The 23,278-nt window shown below is 36.1% G+C and overlaps 1 protein-coding gene across 2 annotated transcripts in view; it reads left to right on the top strand.

The window, feature by feature from the left end:
- Mbnl3 (muscleblind like splicing regulator 3) overlaps window positions 1-22,835 on the top strand; it is a 116,296-nt gene extending 93,461 nt beyond the window's left edge. Inside the window, exons 3-9 of one of the 2 annotated variants that reach the window (XM_042665799.1) lie at window positions 1,068-1,259; window positions 2,774-3,010; window positions 6,763-6,913; window positions 9,668-9,703; window positions 12,333-12,427; window positions 13,350-13,423; window positions 15,082-22,835. In XM_042665799.1, the coding sequence (XP_042521733.1) occupies window positions 1,068-1,259; window positions 2,774-3,010; window positions 6,763-6,913; window positions 9,668-9,703; window positions 12,333-12,427; window positions 13,350-13,406 (768 nt within the window). In that variant the 3' untranslated portion in view covers window positions 13,407-13,423; window positions 15,082-22,835. The remainder of the gene's footprint in view (window positions 1-1,067; window positions 1,260-2,773; window positions 3,011-6,762; window positions 6,914-9,667; window positions 9,704-12,332; window positions 12,428-13,349; window positions 13,424-15,081) is intronic. The other variant, XM_042665798.1, reaches the window with a different exon arrangement.
- The last annotated feature ends 443 nt before the right edge of the window (window positions 22,836-23,278 follow it).

The raw sequence follows: 23,278 nt of genomic DNA, 5'->3' as shown, positions 1-23,278 counted from the left end.
AGTACTGACTTTCTCCAATCTACTGTTTTCTTTCCCAACTCCTTGCTGCTGTCATAAATGTCGGTGGACCAAGAGAATTTGGAAGATCAGAATTTAGCAGTATAAGCAACCTTAGAGCATAGCATTGTTGGTGGGGAAGAAGAGAAAGGCTGCAAAAGGAAGGGGACTCTCTTAAAGTCCACTTGCAAGACCATGCTTGTGTGAGGAAACGAGAGATGGTCTACTTATGTGCCATCATTGGCACATTGTTCCATATAAAGGGCAAGTACTAGAAAGAAGCACATCAGAAAGAGTGAGATTTCATTTGGCTAATTCAGGAAAGGTAAAACTCAAGTGGCCTGTTTTATCATCTTACCAAGAAATTTGTTACTGAAAAAGAATGTTTTTAATACTGACTATAATAGTGTAACTTCTTAGAAAAGCAAAATCAAAGCTCAACAAAACAAGTGCCAAGTAGTGAGTACTTTCAAGGGATGTGATAAGTCCGTGGGGAAAGGGATAGATGACTGAAGAGCAGAAGGGAAGGGAGAACGTAGTCATGAATTCAGTGTATAGACTGAAAAATTAAGAAAGGAAAGGGTAAGTTGGAATGGATGGGTAAGAATGTTGAAAGGGGTGACATTAGTATTCATTATCTGCTTTGTTAAATGGCAACTCCTTTTTAGAAGCGCATAAAGATATTAAATAATAATAGTAATAATGACTCCAAATAAATCATGCAAAAAAAATTAGTGGCATAACTGAGGCTTAAGAAATTCTAGTATTTGGGGCTGGGAAGGTGGCTCAGTGGTAGAGTCTTGTCTTGCATGCATGAAACCCTGGGTTTGATTCCTCACCAACACATAAGCAGAAAAAGCTTGAAGAGGCGCTGAAGTGGTAGAGTGCCAGCCTTGAGCTGAAGAGCTGAGGGACAGTGCCCAGGCCCAGTGTTCAGGCCCCACGACCATCCCTCCCCCCCTCAAAAAAAATTCTAGTATTTCTACAGGAATATCTTCTTGTGTCAAAATATAAAAATATGTTCATCTCTAACTTGTTTTTTTGTCTCTCATTCTTTTTTAAACATACAGACTTCTTTTCCTATGAATCCATCACTTGCAGCTAATCCATCGATGGCTATCAATCCTTACATACCTCATCCTGGAATGAGCCTGATTCCTGCTGAACTGTTACCAAATACACCTGTTCTGATTTCTGGAAATCCAGCTCTTGCATTGTCAGGAGTTACTGCCCACAAACCAATACGTTCAGATAAATTGGAGGTAACTGTGAAGAACTATGTAAATACTGAAAGATGGATTTAACCTTATGGAAAAAGTACCATTTTTTTCAGAGCCTAATGTGTTGAATGTTTTAAATAAGTACACCTAATTTTTTTTTCCTACTGCAGTTAGACCTTGTTAGGAAATGCACAGATTCAGCTACACAGTAGGCCGGTGAATATTGTAAGTGCACTTCACCATAAACTTTGCAGTAGCACAGGGTGTGTGGGTAGAAATGTTCCTCTACTCAAGCACCAAGTATTTTTTTTACTGTGTCTCTACTTGGTAGAGTAGTAAACTGAAAAAAATTTCTGAATCTAACTCCATATGATTACAGAATTTAAAGCTACATGAACATAGGATGTAAATGAATATCATGTCTAACATATGCTGCATAGTAAATATCCCATGATACCTAAAGAACCTAAAAGAAATTTCATTTATTGAAGTCCTTCCATTTTTTTCCCTTAATTGTCATTCTTTGAAACAAGTTGATTTCTTAGTCTTCTCCATTGGCAGCCCAATAAATGCCTGGCCATTAATTGTAATGGAATCTGATTATACATGTAACTCATTCATGGTTCACAAGTTGGCAGTGTGAACCTCCTAGTTCCTTACTATGTGATAAAGACTCACCTTAGACCTTGTAAAAATCTAATTACATCTGAGTCTGTGTATTAGCTGGAGAGTTAAAATTGGTTTTAAACATCACTTTAAGTACTTTTATGTCAATGGAAGGCAAACTAACACACTTTGCAAAGAATGAAAGTTTTTTTGTTTGTTGTTATTATTTTTTTGCCAGTCCTGAGATTTGAACTCAGGGCCTACTTGCAGTCCCTGAGCCTCTTTGTGCTTAAGGCTATTGTTCTACCACTTGAGCCACAGCACCACTTCTGGCTTTTTCTGCATAGTTTATTGGAGATAAGAGTGACACAGACTTTTCTGCTCAAGCTGTCTTTGAACCATAATCCTCAGATCTCAGCCTGATTAGCTAGAATTATAGGTGTGAGACTGGTGCCTGGTTAAGAATGGAAGTTTGTACCTTGGAATAGACATTGTCACCAGGTGCCAGTAGCTCACACCTATAAACCTAGCTACTGAGGAGGCTGAGGTCTGACACGACTGAGGTTCAACATCAGCTGGAGCCCAGATCAGAAAGTGCATGAGAATCTTATGTACAATTAACCACCAAAAAATAAAGCCAGAAGTGGAGCTATGCCTGAAGTGGTAGAGCAGCAGCCTTGCACAACAACAACCACAAATAGCTAAAGGACGGCACCTAGTCCCTGAGTTCAAACCCCAGTACTGGCACCAAAACAACAGAAAAGAAAAAAAAAGCAATGATCTTTGTTTCTATCTTACCGTGACTATGGCTTTGTGCATTATCCTTCCACCTTTATAGAAGTTTCCTGAAAAAATATCTAAATGTGTATATCAAGTAAAAGAAAGCAAAGTAAATAAAAGCCACCTTGTAGTAATCATTGTGATGTATGTGGGTGTCACTTCCTTTTAAGGTTTGCCGTGAGTTTCAGCGTGGAAATTGTACTCGTGGGGAGAGTGAGTGCCGCTATGCACACCCTACAGATCCTTCCATGATTGAAGTGACTGATAACACTGTGACGATCTGCATGGATTACATTAAAGGTCGATGCTCCCGTGAGAAGTGCAAGTACTTTCATCCTCCTCCACACTTGCAAGCCAGACTTAAGGCAGCTCATTACCAGATGAACCATTCTGCTGCCAATGCAATGGTAAGAGCAGGCTAGGCTTGCGGGCTCTTTCTTGTGTATGTGTGTGTAGGGGATATATTATTAATATATTCTCCAATATGTCTAATCTTCTGTACCCATAATGTTGGATATCCTTGAGTGGGTCCTAACTATGTATAGTCCAGGTCCTAAGCTAGGAAAGAGAAAAATCTCTTTTTACTAAGATGTTTCTAAAGATAATTGTTTAAAAGCTTTATTTGAACCTACTGTACTTTTCTAACACTTTCAGAGCCAGGGTAAATTACGTAATTTAAACAGTAAATTATTTTGAGTGCTTTTTGTAGTCTAACTACTCTTTAATAGTGGAGCAAGGCAGAAAGTTGTGTCTTGGCTCCGTGACCACAGTCATGAGCATTTAGCTGCTCACGTCCTCAATGCCTTAAAACACAATGCTTTAAAGATGGGGATGAGGCACTTCCCAGTTCCCAAAGGTCAGGGTTATCTTTCCTTTCTGGAGGCATGGTGTCAACAAACAGGAGGACCAAGGCTGAAGCCTGGGTCATAGCTAGGGGGAGATTTTTGACGTGACTAGAGGAACATATTTGGCTTTTGAGTTGCTGTAGCAAGTCCGTTTCAGGGGAAAGGTAGTCCTACTTAATAACATTGGAAGGTAGGAAGCAGGAGAAAATATTTGTCTAGCGTTGTCATGTGATAGATTGAGAAATCGGAATTAGAGTTACTCAAGTGAGTCACAGTGATGAATTATTTTGCTGTGCTGTTTGCTGCCTGTGTCTTTTGCTATCTTGAACTTATTTCATGTCGTAGAGTAGAACAAATCCAATCAAAGAAAAAGAAAAAAAAACTCTGAGGAAACTACATGGTCCCTAACTATGGAAATAAAAGCCCCTACATAACCCCAGAGCCCAGAAAAATGCCATATGAGTCATCTCCCATCCTTATGGCATTGCTACTTCCATCAGGCAGTTCTTGCCTTTGCAAGAGAGAGAGGAATTTCTTTGAAAATGTCCCGACTGAGAGAATTTTTCTCATGCTGAGGTGAAATTCATCTTTTTTTTCTTTTTTTTTTTTATTGTGAAAATACTGCACAGAGGTGTTACAATTACATGGGCAAGATAATGAGTACATTTCTTATCAAGCATTGTAGCCTCCTCCTTTGTTTCCCCTTCCCATCCCATCCCTTCCCATCCTCCCCCAAACCCCCTCTAGTCCTCCCCCCCCACCAAAGTTGTAAAGTTCATTTTTCGACATAACGTCTTGTACATCTTATTGTTGCAATGGGTCCATCTGTATCCCTATTTAAACCATTTATTTTTTCCCTTCCCTTCCACAAATTATACCAACATCAAATACAGTGAAAATCTTGCTACCACTGGAACTTCACAGAATAAGTCAGCCCTGTCTCACAAAAGAGGCACTTTTCATGTCTCTTCTCTAAGCCAAAACCTTCCAAATTTTCTAGGTTTTCGGCTTTTGTTATTTTTTAAGGTAGACACTTGTTTTCTGGAGCTGACGTAGATTATGATTCTCCAACTTTCCACTTCCCACATAGCTGGGATAGCAGGTAACTTACCACTGTGCCAAGCTTTTTTGTTTGAGATGATTTCTTATGGATATTTTTGCCATAGCTGGGCTTAAACTACAAACTTCCCAGTCTCTAGCTCCTGAGTAGCTAGGATTAGAGATATTAGTCATCACAACCAGTGTATTGGCCCATTTCTTAGTATGTAAGTGCATTTGGTGGAGCGAGGATGTTACATTTGGGCCTCCCATTTCTATTAAGAGAGCTCAATATTATACTAGCTCTTGATGGATACTTATGGATGTTGATATAAAATTTCTTCCTGAGTAATAGAGCGTAAGTGCTGTAAGGTCAAGTTGACCCATAGGAAAGAGGTTAAAGTAAGACTAAATGAAAGAGTGATTCATCAAGAAATTTAATATTTCTGTATTTCTGAGGAATCTAGTGTACGTATGCTTTTTAAAAAACGTTTTTACTGTAGCTCCGATTGACATTGCAGAGAGCAGCTTGTAGGCAGTCAATAAAAGAAGACCTAAAGGGCTGACATTTATTTCATCCAACCTCTCATACCTTTTTTGTTTTTGCAAGTTAGAGAGTCTGTGAGGCTACCATGACCCTAATCAATGTTAATAAGAGAAATATTTAATAACAATATTTAATAACATCACCCATTCGGAACTGGCGACTAACCTATCCAGCAATGCAAGAAAATAAATAAAAATTTAAAAAGTACTACTTTATGCGGATCTACCAGACAAATGTGCACCTGGGTCTTTCCTGTATCTGTAGATTACTCAGTGATAGAAGTTGGGTTCATACGATCACACCATTATCATAACTTTCTAGAGAAAGCGACATCTCTCATTACATCATAAGGAAAAATCTTTTAAATAACCAGAAATATAGTCTCCTAACTCACTCTGTTAAAAACCCTCAGCAAAGTTATTTTCTCTTAATAGTGAGAAAAGGCATTTGGAATAATAAATTATACTTTGCAGCTTATGATTTTAAACCTGACCTTTGTCTCATCTGGTTCTCTCACATACATTTGGAAATTATACATCTCTAAAGCTACTTGGTTTATTTTTGTCTGGCTTTTTTAACTTTATTTTTTGTTTATATGTTACTGAAGAATCAAACCCAGGGCCTCATGTATGCTAGGCAAGCACTCTACCATTAAGCCACATTCCCAGCTCTTGTCTGACTTTTTAAGAAAGAAAATAAACTAATAAACTAATTTTTTTTAAAAAAAGCAAACATGTCCAACTATGTGCATCAACAGCAGAATCCCCAAAACAATATAGAGATATCTTTGGGCCTTCACTATCTCTGTGAATAAGGAGGTCATAACATGGCCCTTTTTGGCACATGGAAGGTTAGTTGCTCAATACAAGTGTTCCTGTCTCCTTAAGAATTTGGAGCATGTCTAATTGTATTGCTGGAACATGTTTTTAAAGTACTGCACAATTTGCTGAGAGAAAAAAAAGTAATGTTAAACTTCTTCAACAAATCTAGTCTAGGGGCAGATTTAAAAACTGGGATTTTGAAAGGACATCAGACATGAAAGAAGGGTTTAAAAATGCTGCTATATTTTAGGATTAAACATCACAGGAATTTAACAAAGCAAATAGTGTATACTGAAATGTTGAGTAAGCCTCTATAAATAAGAACTACATACATTTTGCCTAATTGGGTGAGGTGGAGAATGGGAAAGGACTGATTTATTTGCTTTTTCCTTGCATGTGTTAGGAGATAAACAGCTGTAAGATTTGAACTTGAGGTCTTTGTATAAATTAGATTTTGTTTTATGAGGCTACAGTACCAGACTACCAACATCTGTTTTCTCATCTATATACTGTTTTATCATCTATAATCTCCTAGAGCCATACTGGAATTTTAACTAGCAAAAAAAAATCTTTCCTGCTATTTGCTTCTACTAATCTCATTTCTGTAGATTAATAGATGAGCATTTTCTGAGATGTCCATTGTAATGATAATTCATTTCCTGTCACGTCCTATCCAAAATGAGGTCTAAATTAGTGATGTTGAAATGCTTGTTTTGTTTTGTATTTCTATTTTCTGTTTTAAACTATTCATCCAGTGAAGCTAGCTCCTAGCTTCTGCAGCTGGTAAGCTCGCTGGCTGGCCATGGCTTATTGAATGTGGAGGATGACAGGGCTGTGCCTTCCATAGTTTGCACTTGCTTGGGTGTTTGTTCTTCTTTTTTGTCTTTTAATACATCCTTCCTTTCCAGGCCCTACAGAATGGTACACTTCAAATGATGCCAAAAAGATCGGGCCTTGAGAAGAACAATGGTGTCACTCCGGTGTTTAATCCCAATGTTTATCACTGCCAGCAGACTCTGACTAACATGCAGTTCCCTCAGCAGGCATTTATCCCCACAGGTGAGAACAATTCTCGTCACTGTAAGTTTAGTGATGTGCATGAATACACTGTGAAGCAGCTTCCACGGGCCTTTATGGGAGGGCAGTCTGCATATATTTTGCTTAGAAATAAAAGTAAGACAAGATCTGCTAGTCTCTGGAACATCTTATTGTTCTAAAATTCTGAAAATTAAGCTTATGCCCTCAAATGGGGAATGTATTAATGGGTTTTGTTTCTTTGCAGTGTTTCTTATTTTTTCTTTAAGATTGATTCATGTAGGTTGGTCTCAACTAATTCCTTGACTCTTAGGCTTTCATAGACAGTGATCTGTCTAAAAAAAGAGATCAGCTACCTAAAAAAAAATCTGTGGCCCCATAGGCTCCATAACTATGATATACCCAAGGTAGTTATTATCAAACTACCTTAAACTTATAGTAAGGATAATATAAAAGAAATAGTTCAGCCCCTATTTCTGAAACCTGGTCATATAAAAATACAGCAGTTTATTGTTACATTTTTTTTATTCTTTATTCTTTTGTTGGTTGTGGGGCTTGAACTCTGGGCCTAGGCACTGTCTCTGAGCTCTTCAGCTAAAGGCAAGCTCTCTACCACTTGAGCCACAGCACCACTTCTGATTTTCTGGCGGTTAATTGGAGATAAGAGTGTCATGGACTTTCCTGGCTGGGCTGGCTTTGAAACATAATCCTCAGATTTCAGCCTCCTGAGTAGCTAGGATTACAGGCGTGAGCCACTGGCACCCGGCTTATTGTTATATTTTTTATATATTGCAACATATTTGATGCTACCTCTTCCATTTACCTAAAATTAATAGCATGAAAGTTTCACAGCAAGTGGAATAGAAAATTTTAAATCATTTTTGTCCAAATATATATGTTCAACATACATATTTATGTTTAACATATATTTTATGTTCAAATGTATTAAGAAAAATAATTCCCTCCCAGTGGGTTATACTCTAAGTATAAAGACTTCTGCAGTGACTCAACTGCTAGAGCAGATACATAGTAAGTGAGAAGGCCAGAGTTCAAACCCCAGTACAACCAAAAAGGTAAAATGACAAAACATTTAATAATGTCTTAGTAACAAATTGAAAACACCAACCACTGGAAATATTTTTTTGCCAGACTCCTAAATGTCTTAGTTTAAAAACCATTAGTAAATGAAAATAACATCTGCTTTGAAGATTAATTTAGAAAGCATTGTTAACTATATAAAAATTCTAAAGACCTAATATTGTTTACTTGGACTTAGGAAAACATTGATTACTATAATTAATAAATTAAACAGATAATTAATTTTGAAGGAACCCATTAAAAATGTCTTTAGGGCTGGGAACGTGGCTCACTGGTAGAGTGCTTGCCTTGCATGCATGAGGCCCTGGGTTCGATTCCTCAGCACCACATAAGCAGAAAAAGCCAGAAGTGGCACTGTGGCTCAAGTGGTAGAACGCTAGCCTTGAGCTGCAGAGCTGAGGGACAGCGCCCAGGCCCAGAGTTCAGGCCCACAAAAGTCTTTAATTACTGAGTATGACAACTCTTCAGGACGTCATGTCAGTTCCACAATTTTTACATGCTTGTATAACAGCTTCTGAGGAGGAAAATAGTTATTTTGTACATGAGCACATCACTTATAAGAACCACACATATCTAATGATTTGGCCATTTTAGCCAGACCTGAGAGAAGTTATGTAATGTCCACGAAGTAAAAGAGAAAACCAGGACGTGTTAGTTATTTTATTCCTAGCTTTTTTCCCCTTAAAATAACAATGATAATATGCTTACACATTAGATGTATCTACTTTGGCTACTTCTAGTTTGACTCATAGCTATAAAATGAATCTGGTGGCCTAGATATGTAGCCAAAGGGACTGAATGTGAAAATTTGCATTATTCATTCTAGTTTTTCTCGACCTGATTTGAAATTACAAATTAGTCCCAATTAGTAATTAGACTGAGACTTCTTTTTGCCAGATTTAGCCAATAAGAAATTGAGATTTACAAGCAAAAATGTTAGAAAAACCCCTTTCTCCTTATTAATAGATAAAAACCTGTTTGATAGCTCTTTTTTATAAAATAGAAAGCCCACTGCAATATACTCATAGTCAACGAGATGTTAATAGATCAATTCAATAAATAGAAAGATAGGCACATAATATTTTGAAAAGAATATGTGAAAAAAATTAAACTTTCGGCCAGGCACCAGTGGCTCATACCTGTAATCCTATCTACTTAGGAGGCTGAGATCTGAGGATCGGGGTTCAAAGCCAGCCCAGGCAGGAAAGACTGTGAGACTCTTATCTCCAATAAACCACCAGAAAACTGGAAGTAGATCTGTGGCTCAAGTGGTAGAGTGCTTGCCTTGAGCTGAAGAGCTCAGGGACAGTACCCAGGCCCAGAGTTCAAGCCCCTCAACTGGCCAAAACAAAAACAAAAACATCTCTCCTAATTTTTATGATAAGAATTATTGATAATGTATTTGTCCAAAATAAATATGAGATCTAAGTGAAGCAGGTCTTTTAAAGAAAGTTTATCTTTTTTGCCTAAGAATCCAAGAATTACTTTGATTACCTGGGCCTATGATCTCAAAGCTTATCTGTAATTATAAGCGTGGGAGATTATTGGGATCGCATGTGCTAATTAATTGATATTGCAAAAAAAAAAATCTTTCTAGTTAAAATTCACTTCTGTCTATAAAGCCTTAATAATGAATTCTTTCTTTTCTTTACCTTCCACGCTTTTCTGCATGGTGTACAGGGCCAATACTGTGCATGGCACCCGCTTCAAGTTTTGGTAGGTTTTCTACAAAAATTCTCAACTTGTTCTAATCTGAAAAAAAATGTGTTTTTCTGCTGTGACTATGAAAGAGATGAGTGATTGAATGATGTGACTGGGCATTTGCTGTGTATTTAAGGTTTAATATGGTGTCTTATGTTTTATGTTTTTGCCACTGTGACCAAATACTAACCTGGTCAGTTCTCTATGTTAACCCAAAATAACAATTAACATATTTAATTATTTTTACATTGTAAAACTGGGCAGTTTTGTCGTACATACAATTTTTAAAGCAAAAAAAATTCAAATGTACAATTGATACAGTACAGTGAAACAATCCCTCCCCCCCCCAAAAAAAAAATCTTTTTTTTATGCTGGTCCTGGGGCTTGAACTCAAGGCCTACGCACTATCCCAGAGCTCTTTTTGTTGACCAATAGTGCCCTACCACTTGAGCCACAGCTCCACTTCCAGTTTTCGGGAGTTAACTGGTAAGAGTCTTATAGACTTAAATGCACAGACTGGTTTCAAAGTGAAAAAAATCCTCAGAGTTTAGCTTCCTGAGTAAGTAGGATTACAGGTATAACACACCAGCACTTGAACCAAAAATTATCGTTATGATCCAAACCATTAAGTACATAGATGACTGCAGTAAAAACTACAGCATTCTGCAATGTTCTGGAATGAATTCTGTAGTGTTCTAGGATGAAGCACCATCTTAGGCAACAAGGTTATTTCAAAGTGACACTTTGTTATGTGGATTTTAACAACTAATTATATACAGATCCTTTAGTTGGCCACTAATACAATATGATAGCCATCCAAAAGCCATTTTGTACATCAATAATACCAAAGAGGATGAGATGGTAACTGGAGGTGCCCATACCTCTTGCAGTCCTCTTGGGCACCAGGGACAGATCAGGAGAAGATAGTTTTGTTTGTTTCAGGGAGAGGTAATATTACTCTATACTACCCTACCATCTCATATCAACCCAGTTATTTCCATTTCCTTTTTGAGGCTTTGCAACACCTTGACCCCCACTCCGTTGGACTAGAGTCATTACAGAGCCCAAAAGACACTGACAGGCTTAATGGGAAAAAAAACAAAAACAAAAACAAAAGATCAAAATGATCACACACAAGCAGTGGTCATAAGCACAAGATCTGAACTCTGGCCTCTGTTATTAAGGATTAGCTGTCCCCTGTATTTCTATTGATACTAATAAGAACATTTTATGTATATGATTAGAAGAACAGACTTCTGCAAGCTTGAGAAACATGTCCCTATGTTCATATTTTGTGACTTGTTTTCTTGGCATTGCTTCCATGTTGTTTTCCTTTCAGAACTCTGCTTAGGAATGCAATTGCATGCTTTAGCATTGTTGCTTCTTGCACAGTTGCTGTGCTCCCAGTGGGGGAAACAAGTATTTTGGGAATTGGCATGCAAGACAAATAAGGAATAACTACACATAAATAGGTAATCAGAGGTGGCCAGAAAGGGTAACTGAAGAGTTTATCTTTATCCCCCTTTGGGATATATTTTTTTTATTTCTATGAATTTGTATATTTTTATTTTCTTCTTTTGGCTGGCCATTCCCTTTCTCAGTAGACTTTTCAGACAATCTGGATTTACTTGATGTGGACTGGATAAATGATGATAGATAGATAGATAGATAGATAGATAGATAGATAGATAGATAGATAGATAGATAGATAGATATAGATAGATAGATAGATAGATTTATACCTATACATTACACACATATATGTACATATATATGTATATGTATATATATATGTTTGCCATTCCCACATGAATTCTCTAGTAGGCTTTCTAGAATAAGCTGGAAAGTATCCAAAGCCTTCAAAATGAGATAGAAACTAGTAAAGTCAAATAAAAATCCTGAAAGAGATTTTGCAAGTACTAGTCAATGTAGCTCTAATGTTTGCTGTGAAGACAAGATTTATTATGAAGTACCTCATGTATCGGTTTGGAAAAAGCCAGTTTCCAAGAAGCTTAGTAGAGGTATACTTCAATACCCATTCTCATAGTCCTATCCATAGTCTTTGTATCTGTTCCCCTGCCACAAATCCACCAATCAACCAACCATTCTTTTTGCATGCAGATGAGGTAAGTCTATATAAAACTTGCCCCTTTTGACCTGCACATCTACTGGCAGCACTCATGCCCATAAGTCAGAGACCCCAAACACCAACTCCCAATTCCCTAATGCCCATCCAAATGTGCACCCCCAGTTACTTGTCTGTTTATCACACTTTAGATAAATAGCTCTAGTAATAGGGAATTTTTTACATGCATTCATTATAACCCCTTGTAAAAATCTGGCCTTTTGAGTCAATTGTGTGATTCTGCTCAAAAATGTAGCAAAATGTTGACAATGGCTCCATTTTCCTTAATGATACCTATAATTCAATTTCCCCTTTTCTCTTTTTAAATTTCCCCTCATTCCATGCTGGGTTGCTTGATGCTGACTCTGATTGCATGTTGCGCTCGGATGTATCCATCATGATGATGTCTCGTGGCTTGTGGCTGTGATACCTACCACATCCCATTCCATCCTACATGTCATGGTTGTGTAACTGCACCACCACCCTCCCGTGTGTTGCTTCCATGGTTTCCTACTGAAGTGCCCATGATGCACGGTGCTACACCTACCACTGTGTCTGCAGCAACAACATCTGCCACCAGCGTGCCCTACGTTGCAACAACTACAGGCAATCAGGTTTGCTCATTTATTTCACCTGTTCAGACCTAGATACCTACAACACATTAGTCAGGCATAATATATACTTTGTGCATTGGTGAACCCAGGAGTCTATATACTTATATGTTTCTGGAGCAATCATTACATTGCAATTTTTCTTTGTGTGTATGTACACATAGAGTACTCTGTGTGCTTTGTTCTTCAACATGAGACTATAATCAGTAGCACTGTAGTCATTTTTGACTTGGTTAAAAACGTTCACTCTTGTTATTCTCTATCCAATTATTGGCTACCACACCAAGCCTCAAATGTATATATTATATGAACTATTTCTTCAATATTTTCTCATTGGCTAAGGCAATTTGATTTTTTTCCTTGCCATCTTCAATTGTTATGTTTGAACTTTAACTTAGTGCAATCATCATGTTACTTTTAGATCCACTAGAATGAAAGCAAAGACATCAGATTTCTTTCAAAGGCCCGGATATCCTTATCTTTATCCAGTGATTACATCAGAAGTTCCTTCTCATGCAGACATAAAATGTGTTTATATTGCTTTTCAGGCAGGGTGACTGGCAACTTGTAAGTTAGGGTTGAGTCCTGAAATTGTAAGGCAATGCACACAATAGTTATTGGATAATGTTATAAGAGTTCTGCCTTATTACAGTGCTAACCACGCCCACAGAATGCAAGTTTCACTGCTATTTAAATTATAAATTATAACCACGATAACTGTGAAACACATATAGCATTCATTCATTGGGGAGCAAACATTCTAATCTGTGCCTTACAAAATTAACTATTAATGGCAATAGTTAAGAAGCCTAAAATTTTCTGTGAAATTCATAACGGTTATTGACTCCTATGCCCAAGCAGGGAACAGAATTGCAGAATTCTTTCAGGAAACTATTTTAATCTAAAATCTTTTTTACTACTATAGATGCCCCAATTATCACTAGATGAACTGAATAGCAGCATGTTTGTTTCACAGATGTAGAAGTTACCAGTAGAACAGTAAGTTTCTTTAAGTATTAATATAAGTAGTATTTGTAGGTTAAATCTTTTATTTAAATGCAGAATTGTATTTGCTAAAGCTTTCGATAAATGTTGTCATTGAAAGACCTCAGGACTAAACATTCTAACATTTTCAAATGAAAATGTGAGAATAAATATGAAAATTTCTTAATATGGAAATGACAGCTGGTACTATATTTTCCCAATGAGCTTACAAACCTGGAAATGTTTTCCTATTTTTCAAGGGATAGGTTTCGTTAGCCAAAGGCACAGGTCATTTTTGTTTGAATTCTCTAACATTTTTTCATAGCTTCATTTTGTTGCTGTAGTTATTGTTGCAGGAAAACAAAGTAATTTTGTCAGCATTTGAGTGACATGATTATCTTAATGACAGTTTGTAGTGTGCTTCTCCTATAACATTATAGAAAACAGTGCTATCCAGTGCACTGTAGTGTTGCTTCCATGAAAGCCAAGCAGAATTGCTCCAGCTGTTTTGGATTTTGAGTGATATCATTTAGTAATTTAATCTCTATTTTTCCTAAGAATTCTTTATTTTTTAAATTTTTGTAGTGCTTAGATTCCCTCCTCACCCTCTTTTACCCTCAATCTCCTCTTGGCCCATAGTAATACACACTTTAAACTTGAGCAATTATTCTTTTGGAACATGATTTCTGAAAGCACTGAAGAGTCCTAGCTTTGTGACTTAACAAGCGCTGGTATGTTGCAGTCATTCATCATGGAAATGTTGAAGTTCTCTCACCTGTGGTATCATTTGCTTGACCAAGGTAGCAGGCATGCTCTCTACTGGACAAGTTCCCAGGTTCCCAGCTCATCTTTTTATGCTGCCAGGATGCCCAGTCCTGGAACAGTAACTTTTTGAAAATGCCCAGAGCTGACTATACACTAAATAGGCCCACTCTCTATCATAAGGAATGTATTTAAAAGACATAGAGTAACTGAAAGGAGCTATAAATTGTCATCATTTGGGCTAGTGGCAACTTGGGAAAAAGTACCTGTTGGCTTTGTCAACCCTTGCACCATTCTTATAGGCTGCTATATAACAAGGCAAGCAAAAGTCAAATATAATTAACCTTTCCACAAGATATATTTGGGCAATGTTTGGCAGAATATATATTGTTGATATATAACAGGCATTGGAAATGTCTCTGAAGGTTAAAAAAAATGTGATTTTGTGCAATTCTCTATACTTTATTTGGGCTATTTGAATGTAACTGTAAAACATTCAGATAAAAAAATGTAATGTTTATTCAACACTGGCATTTTTCAAAGGGTTTGATATCAAACACATACTCTCAATATATGCCTGTTGAAGGAGATGAACACTGATGCTGGGTGTTCTGCAGAAAATTTAAGTATCACATAGATAATGCCATTAATTAAAAATGGAGGGCATCTGGGTCAACACAACGTACTTCTCTATGTTAGCCCTCAATGGGCATTTCCTACCAACCATCAGTAGCCATTTGACTCTTGGGAGATCATTTGCAGCAGCCCAGTTTATACAGATATAGAATCAGAAATTCAGAGGGGGAAATATCTTGGCATAGTTCACTCACAGAACTGGAATAAGAACTACCTCCTGCCTCCTAGTTTAAAAACCCTTAAATATGTTTCATTCTTTCTTTTTTCCCTTTCAGTTGAAGTTCTGAACAGCAGAGTTATGGAGTATCGGAATCTTTCCATGAGAACATCCATATGGCCTTTCTATATATATTCTCATGTGTCTTCTTCCACCAACACAACAATAAACATGGTGCAGTCAATATATTAAACAAAGCATATCAGCGAGCCAAAAAAACATAAAAATAAAGCGTTAAGAATCAATGGAGATGTTAAAAGAAAATACCAATACAAAACCAATAACTACAAATTCTCTTAGCTATCATATTTGAATTAGCAGATAGAATACAGCCCTAACATTTTGTGATTTTCCAATTACCATTATGCTAAGTGAATTTCCACAGTGGGCTTACTGTGCATTCATGATGGATGTCTGTTTTTGAAGTGTTATCTTACTATTTTGTTTACAGGATAGTTTATTGGGTTGATCTAGAAATAACAAATATTCAGTATCATTTTCTTTATTATTACATTGTATTGTCTTGGAATGTGTTTAGTTGTTGCATACCATAGTGTTTTGCTGTATATTGTGGTGTTTGAGTTCAACTAAAATGTTACTAGTAAAGAACAGAAGTGTGTGTACTTGTAAAACATGGCAGGTTCATGTTAATATGCTTTATTTAGAATATTTCTGTATGTTTCTTGGGACATAGATTTAAAGGGCTTCATTTTGAGTGTGCATAAACATTTGTGTGCATAATTGTACTCTCTGATCTAACTTTGCTGATTTCCATAAATTGACTAAATTTTTGGCAAGGGAAAAATAATTACCTATAAAAAGTAGGAAGCTTATTAAAACATTAACCTCTAATCACTCCTTAAATAACTTGAAAATAGAATATACACTTTTTATGAATTTCTCCCCATTTGTACTAAAAATTATGTACTCATTACCTTTTTTTGTATCCCAAGAATCCTATTTCCTAAGTTGAGTGTCTAAAAGCAAGCCATTTGTCATCTTCTGCTGAGAAATTGGCAGTTGATGGCTTAAAGGTATGCTAATTGCAGGTTAAAAAATCAAACAAAGATATGGGGGCATGGGGATAGTTTTTACATACTGGCAGAAGGTGTGTAAAACCATCGCAAAGTAACCTTCTGAGCAAGTGACATTTTCCAAATGTGAATGGCTCATGCTCTTTAGAATACTCTTTGAATAATAAGTAAGATGCAATCTAGCAAAAGTCAGTCCAGGTGAAAGAGAATTGGTTCCAAATGAGGCCCTTCGTCTCCAAATGGCCAATTTCTCTATTGATCACTGAGGGAGTCTGAGCACAGGTTTGAGAAATGGTAGGGTCAAGGGGCCAGGGAGTCATTTAAAATTGCTCTTTGAATGATGAAAAAGAACTAGAAGAAATTTCTGCAGTTGTCCTTAGCATTAGTTTTTCTGAGTTTCCAATTTTGTTAAACACATCAGTGAAAGAGCAAGTGCCTGTGATTCATGGCAAGCGTGTCCCTGCCCACACTTGAACATCTGCAGACTTCTTTCTAAAAGCCTAATAGTTTTTGCTTGGGTTCATTATTCTTTATATGAGCTTCACCACCAAGGTGAGCTGAATTCTTATTACTAATTCTTATGACATAATCATACCTGTGTCAAACAGCAATCAACTTCTGTAGCATATAGCCTACCTCCTCCAGTCTACTCAGTTATTAAAATTATTATTATTATTACAGTGGTGGGATGATGCAGTTTGCACCAACTTAGATCAATGTAATATGTTCTTCTAAATGTATATTCTCCCACTGAAAAGTATACAATCATCAAAATTGAAATTAATAGATATATATGTATGCCTACATATGCACATATATGAAAAGAGTTGATTTTCTTATTCAAAAAAATGACAAGAGAAAAATCTTTAGGATACTGTCAGCTAGTAGGTTTAAATTTATGAACAGTGGTGTTGACAAAGATTTTTCACTGATAAAACTGAGACCTAGAAAGTTCCACAGCCATTGGGGGACCTGGTTGCGCTGTAGAACATCGAGCAGTCTGGTTTAGAATACAAAAGAGCAGAATCCTCCCTGGTGGTTGGAATCCTACCGATCTTAACGATCAATAATGCAAACCTTGCTCTATCAATGGTTTGTAAACAGTCTTGCTTGTATTGAGCCACACTGTCTCTCCTCTGTTGGTTAACAGTGTTTCCTGGAATTCAGGACTTTCCTTTTTCCCTGTAGTCTCCTTGAACCACTTCCTTTCTGTTTGCTAGAATCTTAATATTTCTAGAGAAGTAGCGTATGCCTTTTAAAAATGCCTTGTGTATGGAACTGAGTTTTGCATAATCTGTGCCTGGGCCTCTCCCGAAGGGCAGATTTGAACACATGAGTCCAGGAGGGATTTACCTGAGCTAGTCTGGATCCATTTCTTACTGGAGATGGGGATGGTGTTTTGGTGCAAAATGAACTTTTGCATAGTTTGACATTTTGAAGCAACATACTATCTCATTTAACTTTTTAATCTTTTGGCAAAGATATAGATAGATGATAAACCTAGAGTATACCTTAGTGCTTTAAGCACTGGAAGACATTAATAATGACTTATTTTTAGGAAGAGATTCAGTGAGGGTCATTCAGGGTAGTTGGATTTTCGGTGCCATGATTTTATTGATTGTTGGCATATTGAAAGTTGCTGTGTAAATGAATATAAAGAAAGCAAGCTCAAAGCCCTAAAGTTTTGATCAAATTGAAGAGTTTTGAGGAAAATGTTATTCTAAGATAGCACTCTTTAAACTAGTTGTGCAATGACTTATTCAAATCACCTTTATTCAAGAAAAGACAAGACCAATAAGTAGTAAGTCATTAGACTATAAAATTCCAGTTAAAAAAACAAGTCACAAAACTAATCAGTGACTCTAAATGAAAATATACCTAATGAACTGTAAATATTAAAATTCTAATCATTTGTGATTTTTACTTAATATTTTATAAGCTTTGTATTTTACAAGGTCCTCTATTTTTAGTTATCCCAAATTATTGTGTTTGTCCATTTATCTCAGCATTTTGCAAAAAAGAATATGCAAGTGTTGAGCTATGGACAAAGCATGTCATATATACAGGGAAAAAAAACCTGAGAGATATCTTTGAGAAGGTTTTAGTAGTTTCAACGTTTTACAAAAACACTATGTAACCACAACATGAGTATATTTTAAAGAGGGACTGAATTTGAAATAAATGGATTCATAAAATTTTTATTTAAATACAGTATTTACTTTTGCAATTGGAAAGTGATTCCAAAACCAGCTGTTGCATTTCATTTCACTTTGCTAGATTATTCTTTAATTGGCAGTTAATCATGAAATCTATCTTCTCTGTCCTCTATCCATCTTCATCTGTTCCTGAACATGCCATTAAGTGTTGCCCTGTATCACTAGGCTGTGTCCACTAATGGAAGACCTCAGTTTACCTGTTCTCTGGTTTGAGAAAAAGTCAGCACCACGTCTCCTGCTATCAGCAGGAACCAAATGAAATTAATTTTTACAGCTAGAATCAATTTTTCACATCATGACCAGTAAGCAAAGTGATGTTTGAATAAGAAACAAAGTTTACATTACATTTGATGAATTAAGAGAGAAAACACAAGTACTATTTGGAATGCTGTTTGGATCTTTTCCTCCCTCTTGGGAACGTGTCCATAATGATGCTTTTAGGTAAAGCCCAGATAGACTTTCTGAGAGCTTATGGGGTAGGCTGTGGCGTACACAATCATTACTACATTCTCCTTCTTTTTCTCATACATTTCATATACAATGAAACAAAAAATAAAATTAGGAGGGAAATCTGATTTCCCATTTCTAATGAATAGATATCATAAGATAGTGGATCAGTGCCTATTGAAGGTCATAGAATATATAGTATATAGAAGAGTATAGCCACTGGCCCTGAAAGTTAGTTGATAGCCTAATCAAACTATAAATATTATGACATGTAAACACTGAGCACCAACTTATTATCTGATGTGTGTGTTCCTTTTTCTTATTGTTAGTTTTTAAGGTTTTGTTTTATTATTTTCATATTGCTAAGTAACCAATGGATTTAAGTTTGAAGAATTGTTAGAGAAATCTTACATTTTAGTACATGTATTCAGATCATTTAGACACTAACGCATGCAAGATGTAGGTTATAGTTAATAACTACTATCGGAAACTCACAGTTTAAGAACACATTTAATGTTATACAAATAATACTTGTCAATGAATTATATTTAGCTGTTGCTTTGGCAACAAAACCACAACATGGCTACCTTTAGACATTTGTGTGTCTGTGTGAAACTTTTATCTGTAAACTATATGTGTGGTTTGTGACAGTATGAACCTGTAGAAGATACAGCTCAAAACTCAGAAAACAGATATGGTGATTTTAAAAAAAAAGAGTTTTAGGTCCCCTGTGAAAGCTAAATTTGTGTCCTCCTGTGACTTTTTGGTCAAAAATTTTATAGTGTACGGATTCTAGAGTCAAGCCTTATAGTTTATAGAATCTGTTGTATAAACAGGGTTATTCCACAGTATTTTGAACTCAAACATATCCATAGCATAGATAAAATATTACCTGACCCTTTTCTTATAACTTTGTTCAAAATTACCTATTCATATGGCATATTGTAGTTGTAAAAAAAAAGTGTTTTGTAGAATTACATCTAAAAATATATGTAAGGATCAAAGGATGATAAAAACATTCTAAAATGATCTCATATTTGTGAAACCATAAATAAGGATACTGTGGATTAATCCCTTAACAGTGTTTATGAGACATATGCTGCAGTTACCTGATTGTCTCAGTTAGGGTGCGAATGTGTGAGACACACCTTTTTTGCACTTATGTACATAGTCCATGAAAGCAATCCTTGGAGCTTGTTTTTAAACATAAGAACTCTGTGATAATAGTGGAAAAGTAAGGGAGAGAGTGCTTTCTAAGGCTTAGAAAAGGAGGCAATTTTCCCCTAAGACTTAGCAAAAGCAAGGAGTTGCATTGCTATTGTGGAGGCCTTCCTCTTGGCTACAGCTAACCAAAAGGAAGTTTGGGAACAGCATCACGTTACAACATGGAACCAGAGAAGAAGTATGTCTCTTAGCAAGATCAGTAGCAAAGATTGCTTGCTTTAGAAAATTAATCCCCACTATAAGCATTCATCCAACACACACACACACACACACACACACACACACACACACACACACACAGAGTAGGTTTTGGCAAAGGTTTTGTATCAATGATTCTAAGCTAGTGAAATACCATTTAAATTGTGAGATGTTCTCATTAAAGTCAATCACATTTCCCCCTTCAATAAAACATATTGCTCTATGCATCAGCTTATCATGGCAATCAGTTAGCATGTATTTAAGTGACAAATGGTTTGTGCTGATCTCTGTTCCTCCTTTAAGATGCAGAAGCTCAAAGTGAAGTGGCAAATATTGAAAAATGTCACTTACAGTTAAGTATGGCCAGTCCAGGGTAGTTTATCCCCTTCAACAAAGGAAACCATGCTCCTGGAATGACATTAGAAATAGCATTATTTGCATTCTACCTGTTCAGTGGTAGCTGTTTTCTGACCTACCTTTAGCAGATTACTAACTACTTCATTGTACCACTTCAGCCTCCCAATGTTTTGTCTGAATGAAGCAGAAGAGAACCAGACAAAATCTTGCATAACACAAGAGCTGGAAGCAAATGTTTCAGTCTAACCATCTTTTCCAGTTTTAGCCGCACTCCACCTGCAGATAGCCATAGAATTTTCTTTTCATTCCCAGGCAGTGAGGCCTAGGAAAAGTCTAAGTTAGAAAGATTAACAATGGATCACTGTAGGTGCTTTGAGTCCTTCATATCTTGAGGCTGGTAGCTCTTGCCCTGTACGAGGAACCCATCCTGGGACTAGGGGGCTTGGTAATGAGACATTGCTACACAGTTTTGCTAGCTTTCACTCCAGAGTCAGAAAATTAGGGCTGCAGCTCTCCCCTCATAAGAACCTGGGTTCCAGCCCTAGCACCAAAACAAGAAAAGAGATAGAAAAGCCAAAGCCAGAAAACAATCCAAGCCTTATAGTTATCCAATAGCTCAGGACCAATTGGCTAGAAATTTCGTTCTCCCTTCAGTTCATAATCATTTAGACTCAGTCTGACAATCTGATTAGCTTTTCCATTGATATAAAATAGAATATATATACACACACTATATATATGTATACAATATATATAATATGTATATTGTATATATATATATGTATTTGTACATAGCAACTTCCAACTGCAGCCTTATCACTAGCATAATTTAATGTTGTCATTTCATTATAAAGCTGTAAGCCACATAAAAAATTTTCATAAGGTCAATAGAGAGATGAAACATTTTTGCATGAGTGTATGTGCATGGGACCAGGGATGGAACCCAGGACCTTGCATTAGGTAGACATGTGCTCTACCACTGAGATAAGATTTTTAAGTCAGAAAGAATCATTTGTAAAACATTAGAAAGATCCCAAAGCATCACAAAAGAACTTCAAGGAATTGGTGCCATTGATGTGCATGCTGTGTCATACTCTAAAGCTAAAACACAGTGACTGTTTAAAGCAAAAGAAGTTACAGAATGAAATGTAAACAATATGTTTAACTGAGGCCACAAAAATGACCTCTATTAGGATATAGGCTGATTAATTCCATTCCCAGCCTCTCTATTTGTTCTGAACTGTAAGGAAATTAATACTCAAAAAGTGGATTCTCCCTGAGAACTTTTGTGCATACGTAGAAACCATCCTCAATTTTGTTATACCTGAAAGGAAAAAAATATATCACTCCAAACTTAGCACTCTTTGCAGATATTGAAAGAATTCTCACTAGTCACCTTCTACATCATACTATTTTTAAAAATACCTCTGTAATAAGACACAAAAAGCCTACTACTAAGTAGACTCTTTTCCTCCCAACACACAACCTAAAGATAAAACTGTCATAGAACTGCATGGTTTTGAAACTTTATTCATTATGCAAATACTATTTGTGGATGATAGAAACCAAATTATTTTGCTGCTGTGTCTTTTTTTGTTTTAGTAGTTGAGAGAATGATATACCACCATCGTCTCATTTCTGTTTCCTTTTTTATTATGGTTACTGATTTAATTATTAGAAAATGAGCCAATTGTTACCATGTTTCAAATCATAGCCATTTAAAATAAGTAGGTTTTGGAGGAAATGGAGCATGTTTGTTTTGAGGAGGTCTCTCTTTGTATTGCCTGGGCTAGTCTTGAACTCATGAGCTCAAGCAATCTAATCCTCTCACCTGAAGTAAGTGGTAGATTGTGCCCATCTATAAATTAATTTTTTAATTAAAGTTACATTAAGTGTAAACATTTTAAGGGTGAACTTTATGCAATCATCTAACAACAATTTCAAATGTAGAAAATGGCAGTTTAAAAATACCTAAAATTGGTCTGGAAGAGTAGCTCAGTGGTAGAGTACCTGCCTAGCAAGTGTGAGGTCCTGAATTCAAATTGTTCAACGGAAAAAAAGAACAAACAAAAATACCTAAAATTAGAAAATAATTACCCTGTTACAATATATATTTGAAGAATCAAAATACTTAAGAATATAAACTATGCTCATAATATTTTGCCTTCAAAATGCAATAGCTCATTCCCTCAACTGCAGATCATTGCCTTTTTGTTTTTTGCTGTAGTGTTATAGTGCTTGTTTATGTTTATGTTTAGAAATATGCATCATGTAACCCATTTTAGTATGCTACTTCTTTATTTTTTGTTCTTTTAATAAAGTGTGAAAATTCCTTGGTTATGTCTTTTATTTTTTATGAATCCATAGTCACACAGAAGTTCATAGAGCATCTATTTATGTCTGAGAATATCTGTTCTAATAATAATGCTAATATAAAATTTAAATTTGTGATTTGGCTCAATGTCAGATTGCATAAACAGGAAATTTATTTCCAAATATCTTCAGCATTTTGAATTCTATAGATAACATATCTTTTGTGTTAGCTGTGTTATTCCTGTAAGATTGGAGTGGCTAACACAAGAGAGACACATAGGAAAAGAAAAGTTTTTAAGATCATGCTTGCTGATTTCAACTGTGCCTCAGAAAACCTAAGGCCTAGTGATAGATAAATTTTTAGAAGTTTGTTTATGCCAGTTACTCGTTTCTATTTTGCACCTTCAATGTAACACATGAAGCTGAAGCTATTTATTTCCTTCTTTAAATGGACATAAATGGTTTC

This window comes from Dipodomys spectabilis, unplaced genomic scaffold (genome assembly GCF_019054845.1).
Source record: "Dipodomys spectabilis isolate Male_0828 unplaced genomic scaffold, ASM1905484v1 ptg000347l, whole genome shotgun sequence".
Classification (NCBI taxonomy): domain Eukaryota; kingdom Metazoa; phylum Chordata; class Mammalia; order Rodentia; family Heteromyidae; genus Dipodomys; species Dipodomys spectabilis.
Note: the sequence above shows the minus strand (reverse complement) of the source record. Positions and strands in the feature narration are given on the sequence as shown.